Source organism: Hemitrygon akajei, unplaced genomic scaffold (genome assembly GCF_048418815.1).
Source record: "Hemitrygon akajei unplaced genomic scaffold, sHemAka1.3 Scf000033, whole genome shotgun sequence".
Classification (NCBI taxonomy): domain Eukaryota; kingdom Metazoa; phylum Chordata; class Chondrichthyes; order Myliobatiformes; family Dasyatidae; genus Hemitrygon; species Hemitrygon akajei.
Genome location: NW_027331919.1, coordinates 18,345,870 through 18,373,856, shown reverse-complemented (window position 1 = coordinate 18,373,856; position 27,987 = coordinate 18,345,870). Strand labels below are relative to the sequence as shown.

At 49.3% G+C, this 27,987-nt stretch overlaps 1 protein-coding gene across 1 annotated transcript; it reads left to right on the top strand.

Moving 5' to 3' along the window:
- The first annotated feature begins 498 nt into the window (after positions 1-498).
- Positions 499-26,816, top strand: LOC140719902 (uncharacterized). Its single transcript, XM_073034828.1, has 10 exons — positions 499-637; positions 1,205-1,384; positions 3,435-3,503; positions 4,487-4,606; positions 10,759-10,878; positions 18,484-18,600; positions 20,172-20,543; positions 25,437-25,585; positions 26,032-26,093; positions 26,559-26,816. Exons 1-10 carry the CDS (start codon positions 499-501, stop codon positions 26,752-26,754), a joined length of 1,524 nt encoding a protein of 507 aa, XP_072890929.1. The 3' UTR covers positions 26,755-26,816.
- The last annotated feature ends 1,171 nt before the right edge of the window (positions 26,817-27,987 follow it).

Here is a 27,987-nt window from a genome sequence, read left to right as displayed (position 1 = left end):
AGGAAGGTTGTGAGAGAGAGATGGGAGGGTGCTGAGATCGAAGTAAATTGGAGGATGACGGAGGAGAATGAGGAAAGGGGAGGGAAGAGGTGAAGAGAAGGCGGACAGGAGTGGGGAAGGGAAGGACGTTATGGGCGAGGGTGTTGAGGTGAGGGAACTGGAGAGGTTGGGAGGTGATGGGGAGGAAGGGAAGGCAAGGAGTGGAGAAATTGCAGATACGGGCGATGTTGGGAGAGGAGAGAGAGAGAGGGAGATTGGCAGATGAAGGTAGGTGGGAATGGGCAAAAGGGAATGAGAAAAGATCTGTTGCAAAAGAAGGGGGAGGATTGTGTGGAGGAGTAACGAAGGGAGGGAGGGATAGAGGGCGAAGGAGGAAAGGTGGAGGTCGGGCAATTGGAAGAAGGGAGAGACGGCTGGAAATCCCGGGCTAAACGTTAGCTAATTTACAAACCTCCCCCACCACCCCCACCCACGGAAATGTGGGGAGCTGTGGTCGGGATGCAAGGGTGGTTGGGCCTCATTTTCCGCCACCTCCGTGAATCATTCCCGCAGCCCCCGGATCAGCGCGACGCTGTAGGCATCCTCTCCCGTTCTACGGTGCGCCAGAGAGATTACCCGATAGAGGACGGGCATGGAAGTACCCTCTCCTCCTCCTTCTCCTCTTCCCCACTCGACCCCTCTAATCTCCGTCTCCGCTGTGACCCCATTCACGACCTCTCTGGAGCTCTCTTCCTTGCTCTCTCCCTCCATCGTCTACATTCCTTCTCCCTCACCCCTCCCTTTGCTGCACTCCGCTTTCCTCTCTGTAACAATCTCTCGCCCCTTCCTATCCTCCTCTCCGCACCTCTCAATTCATCTCTCTCTCTTCCTCACGTTAAACGCGCCCACATTTCTCCCTCTCTCCCAATCTCCTCCCCCTCTATTTCTCTACCCATCTTCCTCATCCCCTCCCGTTTTCTCATCTCCATCATTATCCCTTCACTCCTACCTCTCTCCCATCACTCCCCTCAACCCCCGCAGTCCACTGCCACCCACTTTTCTCTCCGCCCACACTCTATATCCCCCTCTCTTCATCCCCCTCTTTCTCCTCACTCCCACTACTCTTCCCACCGCCACTCTTATCTCGGTCGACCACCCTCTAGTACACTCTCAATCCCTCACCACAGCACCTCCCCACCCCCAGCTCTCGGTTCCTCTTTATCAGCTGCTCAACTCGTGTTTGTTGGCGTCGGTCTGACTCCCTTGTCAACACAGGCTTCCTCTGACAACGGTTGCTTCCCCTTCCTGAGCTCAGAGACGCAGATAATCCTCGACAGAATGGACGACAGCGAGTCTTACAAGAATAAGAAACCCACAAAAAATGCCGCACGGGCTGCATCCCAAGGTGAGTGGGGCAGAAAGACGGAGGGAGGGAGTTTCAATCTGAGACTGACTCCAAAAGCGTGTGATGAACAGTATGGATAGAAACCCTTCTGCGTTCGAACACGGGGGTTTGTGATGGCGCAGTGGGGAGAGAGATTCACTCTGAGTCTGACCCCGGGATTGGGTGATGGGACGGTGTGGAGGGAGATTCACTCTGTGTCTGACCCCGGGATTGTGTGATGGGACGGTGTGGAGGGAGATTCACTCTGTATCTGACCCCGGGATTGTGTGATGGGACGGTGTGGAGGGAGATTCACTCTGTATCTGACCACGGGATTGTGTGATGGGACGGTGTGGAGGGAGCTTCACTCTGTGTCTGACCCCGGGATTGTGTGATGGGACGGTGTGGAGGGAGATTCACTCTGTATCTGACCCCGGGAATGTGTGCTGGGACGGTGTGGAGGAGATTCACACTGTGTTTGACCCCGGGAGAGTGTGATGGGCCGGTGTTGAGCGAGTGTCACTCCGTTTCCGAACCCGGGTGTCCGTGCTGGGTCGATGATGAGAAAGCCTCAGCAAATTTCTGAACGTGCTGTATCGTGCGTGGGGCCGAAAGTCAGGACCCTCACTGTGCCCCAGGTCGCTAGAGATGGAGGTCAGTTGCATTACTTTTGCCTTTACTGTGTTCTTGTAATGTGTCCAATCCTGTCGTGAAAACTCAGGGCAAACTGACAGCTGACCCTAATGATTCGCTGTTTGAGAATATGTCGGAGGGAGCGTTCAGGAGAGGCGACTAGAGGAGCAATATGAGGGCGTGGCGCGCTTTGAGAACGGAGGCGTGGAGCGACCGGCATGTGAGGGCGGTATAGAGACAGCAGTGTGGAGTGAGGTGTAGAGAGAGTGGTGTGGGAGAACGGAACAGTGTGGGAGGGGCAGTGCTGTGGAAGTGTCTTGGTCGGGGCGGTGGGTGGAAGGGTGACTGAGGGGGGAGTGTTCAGCGGGCGAAAGGAGGCGGGGCTGTGGAATGGCAGGTGAATAATGAGCGCCGTGGGTAGGGTGGTGTTTAGAGAGGGCAAAGAGAGATGTCGTGATGAGGGAGACCTCTAAAATGTATTTTAATCTCCTCAAGCCTCTCCGCTCCCCTCTCCCAACTCTCACTCTGCACAAGCCTTATCTCGTCCCACCTTCTCTCTCCCTTTCTCTGTCACGCTCATTCATCTGTTTCCTGTCTCTTCTCCCGTCGATCCCTCTTTTCCCATCTCATCCACTCTCCCTTCTCTTGTCCTCACTCTTTGCTCTCTCATTATTCTCCCCATTCTGCTCTCTCTCTAACGCCCCTCCCCTCGCTCTCACTCCTTCAACCACTCTCTCCGTACCCCCTCTCCCCCTACCCTGTCTCTCACGGTATCGTTCCCTCTATTTCCTCTCTCCAAACCTCTCTCCCTTTCCCTCCTTCTTTCCCTCCTCTCTTGCCTCCGTCGCGCTCTCATTCTGCCCGCTCTCTAACCATAACCAAGTCTCTCTCTACTGCTTCTTCCCCATTAACTCTTCCGTCTCTCATTGCTCACTTTCTCAATCCTCTCCCCTCTGTTACCCTCCCCCGGTCTCTCACACTCGCTCTCCCTTCTACACTCTTTCCCTCACTCTCTCACTCCATTTGTCTCTTCCAACCTCCCTCTCCCACATTTCTTCACCCTTTCGTTTCTATTCTCTCACCCCTCTGTTTCGCATCTGAATCTTACTCTCCGCACTGACAACCTCACTCCCTTTACATCATTTTATCCCCTCTTTCTCCCCTATCTCTCCTTGTTCTCTGCCCCCTATTCTATTCCATTTTCCCGCCCTTCGCCCCTATTCGATCACCCCTCTCTTAACCACTCCATCCATCCATTTCAGCCTCTCTGTCTTCGTACTCCGTCTCGCTTCCCCCACTTGCCTTTTTCCCGTCATCCCACTCGCTGTCCCCAACCTTCTTTTCCCTCTCTGTCTGTACTCTTTTCCTTTCCCTCTGCATCTCACTGTCCCTGATTCTCTACCGCACTCACTCTTCCTTGTCTATCTCTCTCTCGCAGACCATCTGACCTCCACCTACACCGAGCTGAATATTCGGAAATTCGAACCCCTCATCAATATACAAACAGGTCAGTGATGCAACAACGACGTCATTCTGGAGGGCTCACAGGTCATACTCCCAAATGCCCAAGTGTGTGAGGTATTCGTGTCCATCAATTCCTTGGCAGCTTGTTCCACAGACTGACTACCACCTGGGTAACAAACTGTTGAATCTATTTCCCCCCTCTCTCCTTATACCTGTGCGCTCTGGCCGTCGATTGTCCAGGTCTAGCGGAAATAATTGCACCCATTCACTCTGTTTATGCTCCTCGTGGCTTTATATACCGCTCAAAGGTCCCCCCTGCGCTACAAGGAATAACGTTGCAATCTACCCAACCTTTTTCCCTAACTCAGTCCCTGGATTTCCGGAAACGTCGTCGTAAATCTTCCCGAGCACTCATTTCCAGTTCGATGTCATATTTCCGGGAACAGAACATCCAACACTGAACAACGTACTCCACGTGCGACCTCACCGAAGTCCTGTACAAATGCAACATGGTCGCCCGACTCCTGTAGTCAGTGACATTCCGATGAAGGTCTGCGTTCAGACGCATTCTTCACCGTCCTGTCTTCCTGTGATTTCACTGTCTGGGAATCGTGTTCCTGGACCGCGGGTCCTTCCGTTCTCCAACACTCCTCAGTGTTCCTCCGGAACGCTGTGAAAGTCGGACCCTGGGCTGTCTGACAGAAATACCATAGTTCGCACTTATCCGACTTAAACTGCATTTGTTTCTGCTAGTGAGGGGTTCCCAGACCGAGAAAGGAACAGCAACATTAAACCTTTTCTCCACGCACAGAGCCAATTGTATATCACTTGTATGTCTTCATCTCTCGCACTATTTCCTCTCTCCATCCATCCCTCTCTCTGTTGTTCTGTCTCCACGTCTTTCTCTACTCACTTCCTCATCTCCATCATAATACATCCCTGTCTCTCACTCCGCCTCCCCATTCTCTCCCTGATCCTAGCCCTTCTGTTTGTCCCTATCTCACATTCTCTTCCATTCTCTCCCAGATGGTCAGGACCCCACCTACTCTCAGCTGAAACTTCGCCAAAATGAACTTCTCATCGCTAAGGATGCAGATCCTCCTGTTGCGTCGGGACCAGGACAAATGCCAGTGACTGCTCAGGCAGGTCAGAGTTCACATTGATGACGCCATTCTGAGGGGGGGTCACGTGCTATACGCACAAGTGTACAAGCACTAATATATCTGAATCGACCATTTCTCTGGTCGTTCCTTCCAAAGACCGCCTGATTAAAAAAAATTCACTTTAGTCCGCAGTTAAATCTCTTTCTACTATCACCTCAGAACTGTGCGTCCTGATCCTCGATTCTGCAAGTGTATAGAAAATGACTCTGCGCATTCACCTTCCCTTGCCCCACATGGTTTTTAAACCTTTGTCAGTCACCCATGAAAGCCAAGGTATAAAATCCTAACCGCCCCCCTCACATTAAATTCCTCAATATGCCTGTTTAGTAGACTCTTCAACTTCACTAGTGTATCTGCCTCCACCACTGACTCGGGCAGTGCATTCCACGTACCAACCAATTTCTGTGTGAAAGACCTTCCTCTAATATCCCCCTTGAACTTCCCTCCCCTTACCTTAAAGCCATGTTCTGTTGTACTAAGCAGTGGTGCCCTGGGGAAGAGGCGCTGGATGTCCACTCTGTCTATTCCTCTTAATATCTTGTACATTTCTATCATGACCCCTCTCATCCTCCTTCTCTCCAAAGAGTAAAGCCTTAGCTCCCTTAATCTCTGATCATAATCCATACTCTCGAAACTAGGCAGCATCCTGGTAAATCTCCTCTGTACCCTTTCCAATGCCTCCACATCCTTCCTATAGTGAAGAGACCAGAACTGGACACAGTACCCCAAGTGTGGCGTAACTAGAATTTTATATAGCTGCATCATTACATCGCGTTTCTTGAACTCTATCCCTTGATTTATGAAAGCTAACACCACATAAGCTTTCATAACTACACTATCTACCTGTGAGACAACTTTCAGGGGACTTTGTATATGTACCCCCATATCCCTCTGCTCCTCCACACTACCTAGTGTCCTATCATTTACTTTGATCTCTGCCTTGGAGTTTGTCCTTCCAAAGTGTACCACCTCACACTTCTCCGGGTAGAACTCCATCTGCCACTTCTCAGCCCTGTTCTGCATTGCCTCAATGTCTGTCTGCAATCTTGAAAAATCCTCTGCACTATCTACAACACCACCGACCTCTATCGTCTGCAAACTTTCCAACCCACACTTCTACCCCCACATCCAGGTCGCTAATAAAAATCACGAGACGTAGGGGTCCCAAAACAGATCCTTGTGGGACACCACCAGTCACAACCCTCCAATCTGAATGTAATTCCTCCACCGCGGCTCTCTGCCTTCTGCAGGCAAGCCAATTCTGAATCCACCTGGCCAGCCGTCCCTGGATCCCATGCATTCCGACTTTCTAAATAAGACTACCGTGTTGAACCTTGTCAAATACCTTATTAAAATCCAGGTAGATCACATCTACTGCACTAACCTCATCTATATGCCTGGTCACCTCCTCACAGAACTCTATCAGTCTTGTTAGACACAGATCAGTCTTTCACAAAGCCATGCGGACTGTCCTTGATCAGACCATGATTCTCTAAATGCCTACAGATTCTCTCTCTAAGAATCTTTTCCAACAGCTTTCCCACCACAGACGTAAGGCTCACTGGTCTATAATTACCCGGACTATCCCTATTACATTTTTGAACAAGGGGACAACACTCGCCTACCTCTAATCCTCTGGTACCATTCCCGTGGATAACAGGGACATAAAGATCCTAGCCAGAGTCTCAGCAATCTCTACCCTCAAGGAGCAGTCTGGGGAATATTCTGTCAGGCCCCGGGGACTTATCCGTCCTAATGTATTTTAACAACTCCAACAACTCCTCTCCTTTAATATCAACATGCACCAGAACATCAACCTGACTCATATTGTCCTCACCGTCATCAAGTTCCCTCCCTGTGGTGAGTACCGAAGGGTCCATTGAGGACCTCGCTCACTTCCACAGCCTCCATCCCACTTTTATCTCAAATCGGTTCTCCCTTCACTCCTGTCATCCTTCTGATAATTGAAGAATGCCTACCCTACTCGCCAAGGTCTTCTCCTGCCTACTTCATGCTCTTTTCAGTCCCTTAATAAGCTCCTTTCATGCTACCCTATACTCCTCAATAGACCCATGTGATCCTTCCTTCCTAAACCTCATGTCTGCTGCCTTCTTCCACCTCACTAGATTTTCCATCTCACTTGTCACCCATGGCTCCTTCACACTATCATTTTTTTATCTTCCTCACCAGGGCAGATTTATCCCAAACTTCCTGCAAGACATCCTTAAGCATCGACCACATGTCCGTAGTAGAAGTCCCTGCAAAAACATCATTTCAATTCACACCCGCAAGTTCTAGCCTTATAGCCTCATAATTTGCCGTTCCCCAAATAATTTTTTTGCTGTCCTCTCTGATTCTGTCCTTATCCATGATAACGCTAAAGGCCAGGGACCAGACCCTGTTCGTTACCTAATACTAGATCTAGTATTGCATTGACTCGGCGGTGGGAGCACAGTTTGAGGGTTGAAGTTCGTTTCTCAGACTGGAGGCCGGTCACTAGCCATGTTTACCAGAATGCATTCACCCTAGTCGGCCTGTCAACATACTGTGACAGGAATCCATCCTGGACACACTTAACAAACTCTGCCCCATCTACACCCTTGGAACTAGTCAAGTGCCAATCAATATTAGGGACTCAAAAGAGGATCCTGCTACATTACCAACCCTTTCTGTAGGTGTAACAGTATTCCTGACCAGTAATGCCAACCTCCTCCTCTACCCCATTTCTATCCCTTTTAAAGCACTGAAATCCAGGAATATTGAGAATCCATTCCTGCCCTGGTGCCAGGCAAGTCTGATTAATAGCCGCTACATCATAATTCCATGTATGTATCCAAGCTCTCAGTTCAACACCTTTGTTCCTGATGCTTCTTGCATTGAAGTACACACACTTTAGCCCTTCTATCCTACTACCTTTACAGCTTTTATTCTGCTTCTCTTTCCTCAAAGCCTATCTATATGTTAGATCTGTCTTTACTCCATGCACTTCTTTCACTGCACTATCGCTCCGAGTCCCATCCCGCTTGCAAATTAGTTTAAACCCTCCCGAAGCATGCTAGCAAACTGCAAGCTTATCAAACGCGTATTGTGTAATCTGTTACAAATGTTCGATATAGTTGACAAAGATCCTTGGTCCCACTAGCGACATTCTGGTAAACATGGCTAGTGACCGGCCTCCAGTCTGAGAAACGAACTTTTACCCTCAAAGTTTGCTCCCACCGCCGAGTCAATTTTATATTGTATGATCAGCCATGATCGCAGTGAATAGCGGTGCTGGCTAGAAGGGCCGAATGGCCTACTCCTGCACCTACTGTCTATTGTCAATTGTCTATTGTCTATATCCAGTCAGCCATCCCTCCCTTTGTCGTACACCAACTTTCAGAGCGGTAGACCATCTGGGACTTTGTTAAATCTGTGTATGTTACATCTACCAACCGGATCAGTCCTCCGCAGTTAAATTAGTCAGACAGATCTCTTTCACATCATCTTCCAGAGCAGTCTACTATCTGACCATTTATCCATAGCCCTTTTCAACTCTACGTACGATACACCTACCACCCGTGCTTGTTCTGTCCTCCCTGTCAAATTATCCGACAACTCTCTCTAGGTCTCACGCAATCTAGTATCTCCCTTCCCCCACTATCTTCCACACTCCATATCTTCCCCTCGCCCTCCCTGTCTATCCGCTCCATTGCTTCTCCGTCCCTACCGCTGTCCCTTCCTTCCATTTTCCAGTGGGGCATACAACCTGGGAAATTGAGAGTCAGCATACATTATCTCTGCCAATGCGCACAAATCAGTCAGACAAATTTCGCTGTGCCTCCCATCATTTTACAGAGTAGCCCACCAACTAGAAACGTTAAATGCGTTATAGAGTTCCCTATTCGTCAAGTGTACTTCCCTGTTCTCATGAAACGCCCTGGTTCCTCGCTCACAATACAGAAACTGCTTCACCCATGACCGCAAGTAACTGCTAAGCGTTGTTCCTCACTCACAGTATAGAAACTGCTTCACACGTGACCGCAAGTAACTGCTGAGCGTTGTTCCTCACTCGAAATGTTGAAACCGCTTCACCCGTGACCGCATGAAACTGCTAACCGCTGTGGAAAGAGCTGAGCCTATCTCGGAAACCAGCTTCCCTTCCATGAACTCCGTCCAGAATTCCTGACTCCTCGATAAAGCAGCCAGAAGCATCACAGAATCACCTCCAGCAACGCTGGAGGGACGGCGGATCTTTGTCAACTATATCGACCGTTTGTAACAAATTACACAATACGCGGTTGGTGAACTTGCAGATTGCTAGCATGGTTCGGGAGGGTTTAAAGTAATTTGCAAGGGGGACGGGACCCGGAGCGGTAGAGCTGTGAAAGAAGTGCATGGAGTAAAGTCAGATCTTCCATCGGAGGGGAGATGCGAAGGCATGTCTCACTAGGTTGAAGGACAGCTTCCACCCCAGTGTTATCAGACTATTGAACCACCCTCTACCATGATGTGTACACTTGACCTCGCAATCTGCTTTCCCTTTGCCGCTGCACCTTATTCTCTGCCTGCACTGCACATTCTCGATTCTGTAACATTCTGCATTCTGTGATTGATTTACGTTGCTCCGCTGCCATGAAGTGATCGGTATCTCTGGATGGTACTGGCACCTCTGCTGTCTGTGATGTTTGTGAATGACCCGGATGACAATTTAGATGAGTGGTTTGGTTAGAGGGTCATGAGCAGCCTCCGGAGATGTTGAACGAGAGGTCTGACAGAGGTTTCTACGGTCACAAGAGACACAGACTGCCCACAGAGAGTACCTTTTAACAAAGATGAAATGTCTAATACCAGAGTGAATGCATTCGGGACAACATTGTAGGCCTGTTTCTGTATTCCGCTGGGTGGTCTCTGCTCTATACCTCGAAATCATAAAACATTTCACCAACTCTACGAGGCAGGACATGATAAACACACAAAGCCTAGTTGAATATCCAGATTTCCATCCACATCTTTGCCACAAACAGCAGCAGTCGTAGGACGGATCCTTGCATTACACCAGGAGTCACGGTCTACCAACTAGCGTCCACCGCTCTCTGAGGTCTGCACACAACCTAACTCTGAGCCCAAATTCCCAGTTCACTGCGAATTCCAGTCAACACAATCTTGTCAATGTACTTCCCATGAAAGGGACGTGGCCAAATGCCCGTCTAAAGTCATGTGTTTAACGTGTTTAACCGTGATCCCTTTCTACATCGATAGGGAAGGGTCGTGCCGCTAACTGTCTCCTGTCCCTCCACATTTGACTGTCCAGAGCTCAGAACCTCACTCTTACCCGCAGTAAACTCCGTGTGCCATTTCTCCACCCATCTACAGCTGATCCCCATCCCAACGAATCCATCAGCGATGTTCTACACTCTCCACAACACCACCAATCTGTGTGCCGGCAGCGATTTGAGCAAATCGGTCTCGGGTGGAACGGACCAGCTCCTTGCAGTCAGTGGCGGGACTACACCCGGGTCTGTGGTACTGTAAACCGCCACGTTACCGTACCGCCCGTCCTCTTCCAAGCAGCCACGACACAAAGAAACAGAATGGAGCGCAAAAATCACCACAACATTTTAGTCCCCAGAAGACCGTCGTATATCCAGTGTGTGGAAATTGTAGAAAGCTTGCAAATAATACAACTATGAAAAACAACCCTCTCTCGCATGAAATCTCTCTCGCTCACTCTGTCCCTCTCCTTCTCCGTCCCATTCCCCCTTCACTCTACCCCTGTCTCCCTCAATTGCACTGCCGCTCTCACACTGGTCTCTCCCCATTCACTCAAAACCTCTCTCCCTCTGTTCCCTCCGCCACATTCCCTCCCATTCTCGCCTTGTTCTGTCGCCCCAAATTTATTCAATATTCCCGCTCACCACATCACTCTGTCGCCATCCACCCCCCCCCACATCGATCCGTTCTGCCCTCTCTCTTCTACTTGGAATCCTCGTCTTTACCGCTCACTTCCCCCTCTTCCTCACCTTCTCTCCTTACCTCTCAGCCTTCTCGCTCCGTGTCTCCTCTCTCTGCTCTGTCTCCCTGTCCTCACTCCCATCATTCTCTACCGCCTTCAGTTTCTCACCCTCCCTCACATTCTCTCTCTTTCTCTCCCAGACAGTCTAACATCCACCTACTCAGTGCTGAAGCTTGGGAGACACGATCTTCTCATCGATGAGGATGAAAACACTCCAGTCGCCGCCGGACCCGCCAGACTATCTGTGCCTGTAGAGGCAGGTCAGAGTTCACAGTATTAACGTCAGTATGAAGGGGTCACGTGCTATACGCACAGATGTTCAAGTTCTAATGCATCAACATCGATCACTTCCTCTGGCAGCTCGTTCCATAGACAGACCACCATCTCAATAAGAAAAGAAAAGGTTTCACTCGTGTCCCCAGTTACACCACCTTCTACAGTCACCTGAGCCCTGTGGGCCCTGGTTCTCGATTTTCTAAACCAAGAGGAAAACGACTTTGTGCATTCACCTTGTCTGGCCCCTATGCGCTCCGAGGTATAAACAGACAAGCTGTCTAACTTATCACCAGAATTCAGTTACTCGAGTTCCTGCAATGTCCTTGTAAATCTCCTCTACACTCTCTCCAGCTCAGTGGCTTCTTATCTGGAGCAAGACGACGGCAACGGAACAATCTACTCCAAGTGTAGCTTCACTAACGACTTGTACAATTCCAATGTGACCTCCATACTCCTGCACTCATTGCCCTGACTGATGAAGGGCGGCGTGTCAGACGACATCCCCACCGCCCTGTCTACCTGTGACCTCACTTCCTGGCAACCGTGCACCTCGAGCCCTGGGTCCCTCTGTTCCACATCACTCCCCACCGCCCTGTCTACCTGTGACCTCACTTCCTGGCAACCGTGCACCACGAGCCCTGGGTCCCTCTGTTCCACATCATTCCCCAGGGTCCCCGTCTATCTGTGACTTCCCTTTCTGGCAACCGTGCACCTCGCGCCTTGGGTCCCTCTGTTCCACATCACTCCCCAGGGTCCCTGTCTACCTGTGACTTCAATTTCTGGGAAGCGTGCACCTCGAGCCCTGGGACCCTCTGTTCCACATCACTCCCCACCGCCCTGTCTACCTGTGACCTCACTTCCTGGCAACCGTGCACCTCGAGCCCTGGGTCCTTCTGTTCCACATCACTCCCCAGCGTCACTGTCTACCTATGACTTCACTTTCTGGCAACCGTGCACCTCGAGCACTGGGTCCCTCTGTTCCACATCACTCCCCAGGGTCCCTGTCCACCTGTGACTTCACTTTCAGCAACCGTGTACCCGTAGCCCTGGGTCCCTCTGTACCACATCACTCCCCAGGGTCCCTGTCTACCTGTGACTTCACTTTCTGGCAACCGTGCACCTCGAGCCCTGGGTCCCTCTGTTCCACATCACGCCCCAGGGTCCCTGTCTACCTGTGACTCCACTTTCAGCAACCGTGTACCTGTAGCCCTGCGTCACGCTGTTCCTTAACAATTCTCAAGTTTCCTCACCTGCACCGTGAAAGTCCAACTCTGTTGTTTGCCCTGCTAATATACAACAGCGCAAACTAAATTGCATGTTCTCCTGTTCAGCCGAATTCCCAGCCGAATCGAGATCCCACTGTAAGAGATAACTGTCTTCACTGTTTAACACGCCTTCAACGTCGTCTGCAAGCTCACCTACCGTGTATTGTATAATCTGCTATAAATTGTCGATATAGTTGAGAAAGATCGCGGGTCCCACCACCGACCGCCCGTGAGCAGCGCCAGTGACGGGCTTCCAGTCTAAGACATTAACTGTAACCCTAGACCTTGTTGCCGAGCCATTCTTATATCTGATCATCCATCCCTGCGTGTGTCGCACATCATCTCCCAGAGCAGTATGCCATCTGGGACGTTATTAATATCTGTGTACATTGCATCCAGCATCTCGACCTGATCAATCCTCCACAATCAAATTAGCCATACAGATCTCCTTGGGTTCCACAACATCTCCAGACCAGTCTACCATCTGAGCCCTTGTTAATAGCTTTGGTCAAACCTCTGTATGATACACCTACTACCAGTTCCTCGTATGTCCTCCCCAGTCAAATCCGCACGACAATTCTCCCTGTATCTCACGTCACCTGTCATCTCCTTCCCCATTCTCTCCTCTACGCTCACTACCTTTCCCTCTCCGGCCCATTTGCACCGCTCCATTCCTTCTCCGTCTCTCCCTACATTCCTCTCTCCCATCTTCCAGACAGATCTACCATCTGAGATCTTGATACGGGACTTGTCAAGCGTCCATTATGTCTATCAATCCGGTCATATCAGTCTTTAACACCCCCCCCCCCCCCATTCAGCAGAGTAGTCTACCAGGGGGAAGAAATGTCTTATCGTCTTCCATTTTCACCATTTCTACTACCCTGTTCTCATGAAAAGTCTTGGTTCACTAAAAAATATAAACACTGCTCCGCCCATGACCGCAAGAAACGGCAGAGCGCGGTGGAAAGAGCTGAGCCCAGCTCCGAAACCAGCCTACCCTCCATGAACCCTTTCTAAACACACTGCTGATTCTGTAAAGCAGCCAGCATCATCAAAAAACCTCCTCCACCCGCCCCGAACATTCTCACTTCTGTACACACCCATCGGACTGTTCGCAAAATGTGCCTACTTTAGAAATTACATCGTGTTGCACATTGCCCTCTATTTTTCTAAGCAACATGTACCTTTCCAGGAGTCTCTTAAAAGACCCTATCGTCTTCGCATTCACCACCGCCAGCGGCAGCCCATTCCACGCACTTACCACTCACTGAGTTAAAAAAAAAACTCACCCCTGACATCTGTTCTGTACTTACCTTTAACCTCATAAAAATTGTGTCTTCTCCTGTCAGTGTTTCAGGCTCTTGGAGAAAGCCTCTGACTATTCACACGATCAATGTTTCTTATCATCTTATACACCTCTATCAGGTCACATCTCATCCTCCGTCGCTCCAAGGAGAAAAGGCCCAGTTCACACAAGGTACTCTCCTAAGGCACTCTCCCCAAACCAGGCCAGATCCTTGTAATCTCCTCTGCACTTTTATCTATAATTTCCACATACATCCTGGAGTGAGGGGACCAGAACTGAGCAGAGTACACCAAGTGGGATCTGAGCAGAGTATTATATAGCTGTAACATTACCTGTTGACTCTTCAATTCAATCCCACGGTTGATGACGACCAATGCACCGTATGCCTTTTTAACCACAAGTTCAACCTGTCCAACAGCTTTGAGTGTCCAATGGACTTGGATCCCAGGATCCCGCTGATCTTCCACACTGCCAAGAGACTTACGATTAAGTCTATATTCTAACATCATACTTGACCTCGAAAAATAATGCACCTCACACTTATCTGAGTTGAACTCCATCAGCTACTTCTCAGCCCAGTTTGGCATAGGGTATCATACCAATGTCTTGCTGCAATCCATATCCACTACATCTACTGTTCTCCCTTCATCAATGTGTTCAGACACATCCTCAAAAAATTCAATCAGGTTCGTAAAGCACGACCTGCCTTTGACTAAGCCATACTGACTATTCCTAATCATATTATGTCTCTCCAAACGTTCATAAATCCGGCCTCTCAGGATCTTTTCCAGCTACTTACCAACCACTGAAGTAAGACTATCTGGTCTATAATTGCCTCAGCTATCTCTACTCTCCTTTAATTGGAGAACAACATCTGCAACCATACGATCCTTCGGAACCTCTCCCGTCCCCATTGATGATGCTTCTCCCTATAGATGCAGCCTGGCCTGCTGGTGTTTTGCTTGAATTTCCAGTATCTGCAGATTTTATCGTGTTTGTGTTTTTAAACTCTTTCCTAACCTGCTTGTTCCAATGGTGAAATGCAATGCAATGCAATGGTTCCAATGTAATGGTGAAGGAGATAGAAATGTTTTATCTATCTCCAAAATGCTCTTCCACTAAGAGACATGATACCTAACCAGGTTCGTTTTCCAATATCAGATCAAGTACAGCCTCTCCTCCTGCAGGCTTATCTACAATTTGTGTCAAGAAACTTTTCTGAAGGCACCTTACAATCTCTATCCTACCTAAACCCCTTGATCCAGGGGGATGCCAATAAACATTCGGGAAATTCTAATCTCCCACCACGACAACTCTGTCATTATTACACCTTTCCTGAATAGGTCGCCCCATCTGCTCCTCAATATCGTGTAACTATTCTGTGCTCTATAAAAAAGTCCAAGTAGATTTATTAACTCCTTCCTGCTTCTATCATCAGACTCAGTAGACAATCCCGCGATGACTTCCTCCTTTTCTGTTGCGGTGACACGATCTCTGATCAGCAGAGCCAGGGCCCCAAAACATTTGATTCCCGCACTGTCCTTTCTGAGGCATCTAAAGCCTGGCGCATGTTTGTCTTATTTTGATTAGTCCCAGCAAAGTGTAGCACCTCATACTTATCAGCATTAAAGTCCATCTGCATTCTTTCAGCCCACTCTTCTAACTGGCCTAAATCTCTCTGAAAGTTTTAAAAACCAACTTCATTATCTACAAAGCCACCTATCTTAGTATCATCTGCAGACTTACTAATCCAATTTACCACCCCATCATCCAGATCATTAATGTATATGGCAAACAACATTGGACCCAGTACAGATCCCTGAGGCACACCACTAGTCACCGGACTCCAACCCGACAAATAGTTATTCACCACTACTCTTTTGGCATCTCCTATTCAGCCACTGTTTACTCCATTTTACTACTTCAATATTAATACCTAACGATTCAACCTTCCGAACCAACCTTCCGTGTGGAAATTTGTAAAAGGCCTTACTGAAGTCCATTTGGACGACATCCACTGCTTTACCCTCGTCAACTTTCGTAGTAACCTCTTCACAAAATTCCATAAGATTTGTCAAACACGCACAAATCCATGCTGACTGTTCCGTATCAGACCCTGTCTATATAGATAATTATATATACCACCTCTAAGAATACTTTCCATTAATTTACCCACCACTGACGTCAAACGTACAGGCTGATAATTGATAGGTGTACTATTAGAACTATTTTTAAATACTGCAACCACATGAGAAGTACGCCAATCCTCCATCACCATCCCCGTTTCGAATGATATTTGAAATATTTCTGTCAGAACCCCTGCTATTTCTACACGGACTTCCCTCAAGGTCATAGGGAATATCCTGTCAGCACCCGGAGACTTATCCACCTTTATGTTCCTTAAAAGCGCTAGTACTTCCTGCTCTTTGATCATCATAGTTTCAATAACTACCCTACTTGTTTCTCTTATATTACACAATTCAATATCCTTCTCCTTCGTGAATACCGAAGAGAAGAAATTGTTCCAAATCTCCCCCATATCTTTCGGCTCCACACATAGCTGTCCACTCTGATTCTCTAAGGGACCAACGTTATCCCTCGCTATCCTTTTGCTGTCAATATAACTGTAGAACCACTTTCGATTTATTTTCACCTAACCTGCCAAAGCAAACTCATGTCTTCTTTTAGCTTTTCTAATTTCCTTCTTCAGATTCTTTTTACATTCTTTATATTCCTCGAGCACCTGATTTACTCCGTGCTGCCAATATTTATTGTAGTTCTCTCTCTGTTTCCGAACCATGTCTCCAATATCCCTCGAAAACCATGGCTCTCTCAAACTATTAACCTTTCCTTTCAACCTAACGGGAATATAAATATTCTACCATCAACATTTCAACTTTTAATGACCTCCATTTCTCTATTACATCCTTCCCATAAATCAGAGAGAAGGACAGATTGCCCTGCGGGGAATCTGTCTTGTTTTGTCTTTGCCTTCGTCGGAAAAGTCAGGCCGTTCTGCCGTTACCGACGGATGATCCTGCCCCACCTTGGTGTGGAGTGAATGTTGAGTCTCGGCTTGTCGAAGGATAGGTCCCGACTCCATGTCTATGTACTGTCCAGTCTCATGTTAGTGTCTTGTTAAAGAGGAGTCCCGGCTTGTCGAAGGATAAGTCCCGGCTCCATGTCTATGTACTGTCCAGTGTCATGTTAGTGTCTTGTTAAAGAGGAGTCCCGGCTTATCGAAGGATAAGTCCCGGCTCTGTGTTGAGGTACAGTTCCTAGTCTGCCTAGAAGCTCCAGCCTCAGAGTTATTCAAGCCCCAAGCTCCCCAAGCCCAAAGCCTCGATTTCCAAGAACCCCCGCCTCAACCCTCGAGCACCAAGAATCCCAATCTCAAGCCTCAAGCTCCCAGAACCCAGGCCTCGTCACGTCTTCGCCTGGATTGGGGTCCGAGCCCGAGTCAAGACTCGGTCCTTGTCCAGTCACGGGCTCGGAGTCCACGCCAAGGCTCCTTGCCCACAATGCCTCGTCCTGGTCCTGTTTTCCTAGCCTAGTCTGCGACCTGTCCCGTCCGTTAGTTTTGTCCCGTCCTGTTCCTAGTACTTCAGTGTCTGTGTCCTGCATTTGAGTCTATACCCAACGCCCCACCCCCACACCCTTATGACACTGGGACCTACAAAATTCTGAAGAGTTGTCTACAAAGTGAAAAAATTACTGTCTTCCCTGTTCTCATGAAACGTCCTGGTTCCTCACTAAAAATATAAAGACTGCTCCGCCCATGACCGCTGGAAACTGCAGAGCGTTGTGGAAAGAGCTGAGCCCAGCTCCGAAACCAGCCTCCCCTCCATGAACTCTGACTGCACTTCCTGCTGCCTCGGGAAAGCAGCCAGCATCGTCAAAAAAATGGCTCCACCCACCCCGAACATTCTCTCCTCTGCACGCTCCCATCGGAGGGAAAATGCGAAAGCATGTACCCGGAGGTTCAAGGACAGCTTCTACACTACAGTAATCAGACTATCGAACGGACCCCTAATACGATAAGATGTACTCTTGACCTCAAATCTTCCTCTTCGCGGCTTTTGAACCTTATAGTCCGCCTGTACTGCAATTTCTCTGTAATTTCGATACTTTATTCTGCATTCTGTGATTGAGTAACCTTCTTCTGCTCCAATTAAGTGAACTGTATCTATGGATGTGGGTGGGATCTCTCCTGTCTGTGATGTATATAAACGATCTGGATGGGAATGTAGATGAGTGGTTTGGTATGTTTGTAGATGATACGTTTATGGGTGTTGTGGATCACTTAGAGGACCTGCAATTAATTCCGGAGGACATGGATCAGTTTCTGATATGTGATGGAGGAATATTAAATGCTGTTTAACCCGGACAAACTTAAAATGTTGCACCTTGGTAGGTCAAATATTCAGAGATAACACACTATTCAAGCCAAAACCTTCAAGTGTGTTGTTTAGCAGCGGGATCCTGTAGTCCTATGCATTGGTTCATGGATCCTATCCATTCTGATAGGACGGCGAAGAAGGCTTATATCACTCTTGCCATTATCAGTTGGGGCACAGAGTTTAAAATTTCAGCTGTTAAAATGCAACTTCATAAAAACAAAAATCACTAGTTAGGCTGAATCAGGTGTATTGTATACAGTTCAGGTCACCCCATTATCGGAAGGATGTCAGGGCGTTGGGAGCCTCCGGAGAGGTTTAACAGAACTCTGCCGGGATTCGATGGCATGTGTTACAACGAGAGGTCGGACACCTGGGTCGCTTCCTCTGGAGCGGAGGAGGCTCAGGGGAGATCTGACTGATCTCTGGAATCCGTCAGACGCCTGTCAGCCTTTGCCAAGTCAAGGAGTTTGGATTCTCGGTGATGACGGCTGAAAGTAGATGAGATTGAGGGAGGGAGGGGTGATCGTGGTGGAGGGAGAGAACGCAAATGGGGGTGGAAGGGAGTCCCAGTGGGGAAGATGGCTGAATAAACACACACGCTGAATGGGCTCTCTACAGGTGCGCAGAAACAGGAGCCGAAACAGAACATCGGCAATGGATGCTGCCGTAAGATCTGCCTACTCTGCCCAGTTACGATCGGCTTCGTTGCGATAGTGGCCGGGCTCTCGATCTATGGTGAGTAGAACGGCATCCGGGTGTTGTCATACCGTAAACAAGCAGAGTGGAATGAAATGTTAGCGCAAAAAGCTCACACTGACAACGACACACCCCTCACTGTGACGTCAAAAAGCCCCTCACAGTGACACCGACACGTTCCTCACCGTGACAGCGGCAAGACCCTCGCCGTGACACAGACGTTACCCTCAACAGAGCATAGAGAAGACCCTTACCATTATTATGACAGTACCCTCATACCGTGCACGACAGTACACTTGCCGTGACACCGACACATCTCTCACCGCGACACTAACACAGCCTTCACCGTGAGATCTACACACCCTGCTCTGTGACATCGACACTCCCCTCTCCATGCCACCAACATTCCCGACACTCCCAACACCGTGACACCGTCCAGCCCACACCATTACACCAACACTCCCCTAACCGTGACATTTACCCCACATTGTAACGCTGACACTGTCACGTCCCTCACCGTGACACGGTAGACCCCACCGGGACATCGTCATAGACACTCCCTCTCACTGTGCCATGGACACTCCCTCTCACTGTGACATCGACACTCCCTCTCACTGTGACATCGACACTCCCTCTCCATGCCACCAACATTCCCGACACTCCCAACACCGTGACACCGTCCAGCCCACACCATTACACCAACACTCCCCTAACCGTGACACTTACCCCACATCGTAACACTGACACTGTCACGTCCCTCACCGTGACACCGACAGACCCCACCGGGACATCGTCATGGACAGTCCCCCTCACTGTGACATGGACACTCCCTCTCACTGTGACACCGACTCTCCCTTTACTGTGACACCGCTACCTCCCTGAACAGTGACACCGAGACTGCGAACAGTGACACTGAACCGACACTCCCCTCACTGTGACACCGACTCTCCCTTTACTGTGACACCGCTACTTCCCTGAACGTGACACCGAGACTGCGAACAGTGACACCGAGACTGCGAACAGTGACACCAAACCGACACTCCCCTCACTGTGACACCGAAGTACCTCTCACCATGACACTTACATGCAACTCACCGTGACACCATCAAGCCCACACCATTACACCGACACTCCCTCTCACCGTGACACTTACACAACCCACACCGCAACACTGATACTCCCCTCACAGTGACACCACCACACTCCTCACCGTGTCACCGACGCTCTCCTCACTGTGACACCGGCACAAACCTCTCCGTGACAATGATGCAACCTTTTGCGTGAAACCAGCACTGCCCACATCGTGACATCGACAGGCTCCTCACTGTGACACAAACAGACATATCACTGTGACACTCACACACCCTTCACTGTGACACTCACACACCACTCACTGTGACACAAACAGACTTATCACTGTGATACTCACACACCCCTCACTGTGACACAGAAACATACCTCAGTGTGAAACCGACACTCCACACACCGTGACATCGACACTACTCAGACCTCGTCACAGACAGACTTCTCACTGTGACACAGACACTCCCCTCATCTGACACAGACTCACCTCACACCGTTTCACTGACACCCTTTACTATCACTCTCAGTATTACAGACTCGTCAGTCACTGATCACCTCCGAGCGAAACTCCCGGAGACTTTGGGAACAACATCAGGAGATGAACAGGACACAGCGCCAATGTCAACAGCAAGTCCATGAGTTGAACTCCACCCTTGAATCCAGGACATCTGAGAACTCCCTCCTGGATCTCTCTCAGAGAACCTGTCTGAATAATCTTTCCGCTATGAACAACAACCTCACTATCCTCGAAAACAACATTTCCGTCCTCAACTCGGATCTCTCGGAGCTGAATCGAACGCACAGCGATCTCCGTCATCAGTTCAATCAGCTCGAAATGAATTACAGAAACATCACCGAAAACAAAGCTCAGATTTGCCAATACCTCACCAGGAGAACAGGTGAGACGACATCCCCCGTTTCAACTGCTCAATATAACAGGGGGTGAGGAGGGAAGATGTGGAGAGTTTCACTACATCACTTAGCCCGGGAGTATGTGATGGGACAGTGTGGAGGGAGATTGACTCTGTGTCTGACACCGGGAGTGTGTGATTGGACGGTCTGGAGGGAGATTCACTCTGTGTCTGACCCCGGGTGTGTGTGATGGTACGGTGTGGAGGGAGTTTCACTCTGTGTCTGATCCCGGGAGTGTGTGATGGGACGGTGTGGAGGGAGTTTCACTCTGTATTTGACCCTGGAAAATGTGATGGGACGGTGTGGAAGGAGAGACACCTAGTGTCTGAGCCCGGGGGTGTGTTAGGGGGAAGCGCTATGTTTAGTAGAAGAAGGAAAAACCATGAAGGAGGTGATAGGGAACTGGAGGAGGAGGAAGAGTGAAACTGGGATGCGGGAAGGGAAGGGGAGGGAATTACTGGAAGGTGGAGAATTCAGGGGAGCTTCGTTCTGTGTCTGACCCTGGAAAGTGTGAGGGGACGTTGTGCAAACAGCGACACCCACTGTCTGATGGCGGGATTGTCAGATTCGGCTGGTCGGGTACTGTATTACATCACTTTGCGTCTGATCCTGACAGTGTGAAGAGATGATGCATCACGAGCTTCTCTCTGCGTTTGACCTCTCTGTGATTGCTCGGAAGAAGCGGGTTTTGCTCTCTGTTTGACCACTTGAATGAGTGACGTGACTGTGTGGAGTGAGCTTCGCTCCACGTCTGATCCCAAAAGAATGTGACAGGACGATGTGGAGGGAGTTTCTCATCGACCCCGGGTGTGTGTGATGGAACGATGTCGATGAAGATTCACTCTGTGTCTGACCCCTCGAGTTTGTGATTGGACGTTGGGGAGGGAGATTAACTCAGCGTCTGTCCCCGGGAGTATGTGATGGGACGGTGTGGAGGGAGATTAACTCTGTGTCTGACCCCGGGATTGTGTGATGGGACTGTGTGGAGAGATTTTCACTCTGTGTTTGACACTGGAAAATGTGATGGGACCGTGTGATATGATCGGCATCTAGTGTCTGAACCCGGGAGTGTGTTATAGGACGGTGTAGAGGGAGCTTAAGCACAAAATACTCTGCAGATGTGAAACAGGTTAGAAAGAAGATCAAGATCAGAGTTATGGGAAGCAGCGAGGGGATAGGCAGGAAAGGTAAATAAGCCTCCCCTATGGATGTTGCGGTGTTAGGAGATCAAGTCACATGAAGCAAGGTTAGCTGAGCTGGGACTTTTTTCTTTGGAGCGTAGAAGAATGAGAGGAGACTTGATAGAGGTCTGCAAGATTATGAGAGGCATAAATAGGGTGGATAGTCAGTACCTGTTTCCCAGGGCGCCAATAGGCTAAAACATTCGGGGTATTTAAGAGCCTTTTGGACAAGCACATGGATGAAAGAAAAATGGAGTGTTATGGGGTAGTGTGGGTTTAATCTTTTAGTTTAGTCTTTTTTAAAATATTATATTGGTCGGCACAACATGGAAGGCTGAAGAGCCTGCATTGTGCTGTTGTGTTCTACGGTTCTAAGGAATGTAATGGAAAAGCACTATGGACAGTAGAAGGAAGCGGAACCATGAGGGATTTGATAGGGAGCTGGAGGAGGAGGAAACATAGAAACACAGAAAATAGGTGCAGGATTACGCCATTCGGCCCCTCGAGCCAGCACCGCCATTCAGTATCATCATGGCTGATCATCCAACTCAGAACCCTGTACCTGCTTTCTCTCCATACCCCCTGATCCCTTTAGCCAAAAGGGCCATACTTAACTTCCTCTTAAATATAGCCAATGAACCGGTCTGAACTGTTTCTTGTGGCAGAGAATTCCACAGATTCACCACTCTCTGTGTGAAGAAGCTTTTCCTCATCTCGGTCCTGACAGGCTTTGCCCTTTGACCCCTCGTACTGGACTTCCCCAACATCGGATACAATCTTCCGGCATCTATCCTGTCCAATCCCTTTCGAATTTTATATGGTTCAATAAGACCCCCCCCCCCCCCGCTAATCTTCTGAATTCCAGTGATTAAAACTGTAATGTGGGAAGGGAGGGGAAGGGAATTACTGGAAGTTGGAAAATTCAAGGGAGTTTCGTTCTGTGTCTGAACCTGGAAAGTGAGAAGCGACGGTAGGCAAACAGCGACACCTAATGTCTGATGCCGGGACTGCGTGATGCGGCCGGTCGGATACTGTAATACTTCAATTTGCGTCTGATCCTGACTGTTTGATGAGATGATGCATCAGTTGCTTCTCTCTGCGTTTGACCTCTCTGTGATAGCTTGGAAAAAGCGGGTTTTGCTCTCCGTTTGACTACTAGAATGAGTGACGTGACTGTGTGGAGTGAGATTCTCTCCACGTCTGATCCCAAAAGAATGTGATAGGAAGTTGTGGAGAGAGTTTCACATTGACACCAGATGTGTGTGATGGGACGGTGTGGAGGGAGATTCACTGGGTGTCTGAACCAGGGAGTGCGTGATGGGACGGTGTGGAGGGACATTCACTCTCTGTCTGACCCCTGGTGTGTGTGATGGGACGGTGTGGAGGGAGATTTACTCTGTGTCTGACCTCTTGAGTTTGTGATCGGACGGTGCAGAGGAAGATTCATTCTGTGTCTGACCCCGGGAGTGTGTGATGGGGCGGTGTGGAGGGACATTCACTCTGTGTCTGACCACGGGAGTGTGTGATGGGACGGAGTTGAGGGAGATACACCGTGTGTCTGACCCCGGGAGTGTGTGATGGGACGGTGTGGAGGGAGATTCACTCTGTGTTTGATACTGGAAAATGTGATGGGACCGTGTGGAATGAGCAATATCTAGTGTCTGAGCCCGGGAGTGTGTTAGAGGACGGTGTGGAGGGAGCTTAAACACAAAGTGCTCTGCAGATGCTGCATTCAATGCAACACGCACAACACGGTTGATGAACTTAGCAGGTCGGGCAGCTTCCGTGGAAAGGAACAGTCAACGTTTTATGACCGTGACCCTTCGTCAGGACTGAGTGGTGGGGCAGGGGCTCTATAGAGAACCTGGGGGAAGGGTGGGAAGGATAAAGATGGTAGGTGCTAGATGAGAAAAAAGTAAGAGGGAAGATGAAGACGAGGGTTATGGGAAACAGCAAAGGGATAGGCAGGAGAGGTAAAGAAGCCTCCCCTGTAGATGTTGCCTGATGTGGAGATCAAGTCGTATGAGGCAAGGGTAGCAGAGCTGGGACTTTTCTCTTTGGAGCGTAGAAGAATGAGAGGGGACTTGATAGAGGTCTACAAGATTATGAGAGGCATAGATATGGTGGCTAGTCAGTACCTGTTTCCCAGTGCACCAATAGCAAACAACAGAGGGCACATGTAAAAAGTAAGGGAGGGACGTTTAGTGGAGACCACAGGGGTATGATTTTTTACTCAGAGGGTTTGTGAGCGCCTGGTATAACTTGCCAGCGATGGTGGTGGAGGCTAAAACATTTGGGGCATTTAAAAGCCTCTTGGACAGGCACATGTTTGATAGAGAAATGGAGGATTACTGGGTAGTGTGGGTTTAGTACATTGTTTTAAGGATTATATGGGACGGCACAACATGGAGGGTTGAAGGGCCTGCATTGTGCAGTTGTGGTCTATGGTTCTAACGAATGTATGGGGAAAGCTCTATGTGTAGTAGAAGGAGGCGGAACCATGATGGAGGTGATAGGGAGCTGGAGGAGGAGGAAGAGTGAAACTGGGATGCGGGAAGGGAAGGGGAGGGAATTACTGGAAGGTGGAGAATTCAGGGGAGCTTCGTTCTGTGTCTGACCTTGGAAAGTGTGAAGGGACGTTGTGCAAACAGCGACACCTACTGTCTGATGCCGGGATTGTCAGATTCGGCTGGTCGGGTACTGTATTACATCACTTTGCGTCTGACCCTGACTGCGTGAAGAGATGATGCATCAGGAGCTTCTCTCTGCGTTTGACCTCCCTGTGATTGCTCGGAAGAAGCGGGTTTTGCTCTCTGTTTGACTACTAGAATGAGTGACGTGACTGTGCGGAGTGAGCTTCGCTCCACGTCTGATCCCAAAAGAATGTGATAGATCGATGTGGAGGGAGCTTCACATCGACACCGGAGTGTGTGATGAAACGGTGTGGCGGGAGATTCAGTATGTGTCTAAACCGGTAAGTGTGTGATGGGACGGCGTGCTGGGAGATTCACTCTGTGTCTGACCGCGGGAGTATCTGAAGCGACGGTGTGGAGGGAGATTCACACTGTGCCTGAGACAGGGTATGTGTGATGGGATGGTGTGGTGGGAGATTCACTCTGTGCCTGAACCCGGGAGTGTGTGATGGACGGTGTGGAGGGAGATTCACTCCGTGTCCGACCGCGGGAGTGTGTGATAGGACGTTGTGGAGGGAGCTTCACTGTGTGTCTGACCTCAGGAGTGTGTGATGGAACAGTGTGGAGGGAGCTTCACTCTGTGACTGAACACGGGATTGTGTGATGGGATGGTGCTGAGGGAGATTCACTCTGTGTCTGACCCCGGGAGTATGTGATGGGACGGTGTGGAGGGAGAATCACTCTGTGTCTGACCCCGGGATTGTGTGATGGGACGGTGTGGAGAGAGATTCACTCTGTGTCTGACCCCGGGAGTGTGTGATGGGACGGTGTGGAGGGAGATTCATTCTGTGTCTGACCTCAGGAGTGTGTGATGGAACGGTCTGGAGGGAGATTCACTCTGTGTCTGACCCTGGGCGTGTGTGATGGGACGGTGTGGAGGGAGCTTCACTCTGTGACTGAACACGGGAGTGTGTGATGGGATGGTATTGAGGGAGGTTAACTTTTTCTGATCCCAGTTGATGCAACGGGATTTATTGGGGGAGATTCATGATTTCTTTATCCTTAGTTGCAGAGCAAACGTGTCCCCAGATCTGGATGAAATATGAAGACCGGTGTTATTTCATATCCAAGACCGCAAATACTTATGATGGAGCGAGGCAACATTGTTCAGAACTTGATTCAGGGCTCCTCGAAATAAATTCAAACAAGGAAAAGGTATGTCTTACCGTGAGAAGAAATATCAATAATCAGGAGATCCCGGGATGAGACACACAGTGATTCTCCCTCCACACAATCCTACACCCCCTCACCTCCCCCCCACCCTCCTGGGAAGATCCTTCCACACTGGCCCGTCGCACACTACCGGGATCAGACAGAGAGTGAATTCCCCTCCACGCTGTCATATCACACACTCCCGGGATCCAACACATAGTGAATCTCTCTCTACACCATCCCATCACACTCTCCCGGGGTAAGGCACAGAGTGAATCTCCCTCCGCACCGTCCCATCACACACTCCCGAGGTCAGACTCAGAGTGAATCTCCCTCCACACTCCCGAGCTCAGTCAATGGGTGTTTCCCTCTCTGTACCGTCCCTTCACATGGATATGCATTGAGAGAGTCTGGTTCTAAACATTAACTGAAGTGATTTCATTTCACAGAATTTTGTTTCTAATGCTGTCTATCAATCTGTATCATACTGGATCGGAAAATGCGCGGACAGGTGAGGTTTGGACTGTTGCAGCTCTGTGGTGTGGGAGTGGGTCAGTGGTATTATTTTGGAGACTGAAACGAGGTCGTTTGGAGAGAGTGGGACAGTGGGATTAGTTTGAGTTCTGACACAGATCTGTAGGGAGAGAGGGAGTCAGTGAGTTCAGTTTGGAGAAAGACTTGGTGTTGTGGGGAGAGTGGAACAATGGGATTAGTTTGATGACTGACAGAGGGTTGTCCAGAGAGTGTGAGGAAGTGGGATTAATTTGGGAGATTATTCGGGATTTTAGGGGAGCGCGATGTAATGGGATTCGTACAGCCTGGGGCTGTGGGTAGAGCGAGGTATCATGGCATTAGTTCCGACGCTGACAGGGAACTGTGGGGAGAGCGCAGATCAGAGGTATTAGTTTGGCGACGTCTCCGGTTGTCTGCTGGAGCTGTTTTGTCTCTGTTGACATTGTCTAACCCTCTTTGACAGGTATGTGGCCTCTGAACTTCTGTACAAGATGTCCTATGGATCGAGCAGCTGCAGTAACTGCGGCTCGTACGGGAGTTATAATTGCAAATGGAAACACAGATTCATCTGCGAGAAGTCGGCACATTTATACCCGGATATTCCTGAAGAGATCCGAGGTTTCTGTCAACAGCCCGTGGGGCCGACTTCAGTCAACTGACGACACCTCACTTCTCCCCATTCAATCCACGCAACTCTCAAACCCTTTCTACTGATTTTCTCTTTTTACCCTTCTTCTCTCTAACTCACTCCCTTTCCACCCCTCCTCTCCCCCTCGGACCCCAGACTCTGCCTCTCCTCTCTCGGTTCTCTCCACACACTCTCACCTCAATTCTGTGCACTCTGTCTCACAATTTCCCAACCCAGGGGAAAAAGACTGTGCACATTCACCCTATCTGTGCCCCTCCTGGCTTCATACCCACGCTCCAAGGAATATAAACACATCCTTCTTGTCTTCTCTCCATGACTCAGAGCCTCGAGCCCCGGCAACATCCTCATTTATCTCCCCCCGAACTCTTTCCACCTCAGTGGCATCTTTCCTACAGGAGGGCGACCGGAACTGAACACCGCCCTCCAAGCGCGGCCGCAGTGACGCCTTCTACAACTTCAACGTGAGCTCAGCACGCTGCAAAGATGTAAAATTAACATAAATTGGGAAATTAATAAATACTGCATAAAGGTGAATACCGAGGGACTGCTTAAGTGTTCAGAGAGCTTTCGCAATCTGATGGCGGAGGGGAAGCAAGTGTTTGTAAATTGTTGAGTTTTCAGACGCCTGTGCCCCCTCCCCGATGGTACCGATGAGCACAGGGCATTTCCCGACGGGAGTCCGGGGAATTTCACCGTCATTTCCTCGGTGATGGATGTGGTCTTCCCGAGACATTCCTTGTTGAACATGTTCTCGGTGGAGGGGAGGGTTGCTAACAGGCAATAATTGGCAGTCTGAGCCCTCAAGGGAAAGTGACAGCGACACACACTCCGGGGAATGGACGTGCTGAAACCTGGATGTTCAGTGGGGAACATGGCACCTTCTTCGTGTTTGAATGAATGAGCTATGTCGAACCAGATGGATTCAGCATTCTGCTCCTCAAATCTTACCGTATATTGTCTCTCACTGTCTCTCTAATCTCACCCTAAATTGAGAGCGCTAATCCACCTCCTTGACTTTCCTGCTTATCTTTCGGTATTACCCGATGTCTTTGGATACTGAACTCCCAATCCTCTTCACCCTGCAGCCACGTCTCTATAATGGCCACTAAATCATTCCCATTTGTACTAATTTGTACAAGTTCACCGACCTTATTTGAAAAACTACGGACATTCAGATAAAGTGACTTTACACTCATTGTGCCTTTAAAATCTTGTCACATTTCTCTCTTTACACTTGAATTTT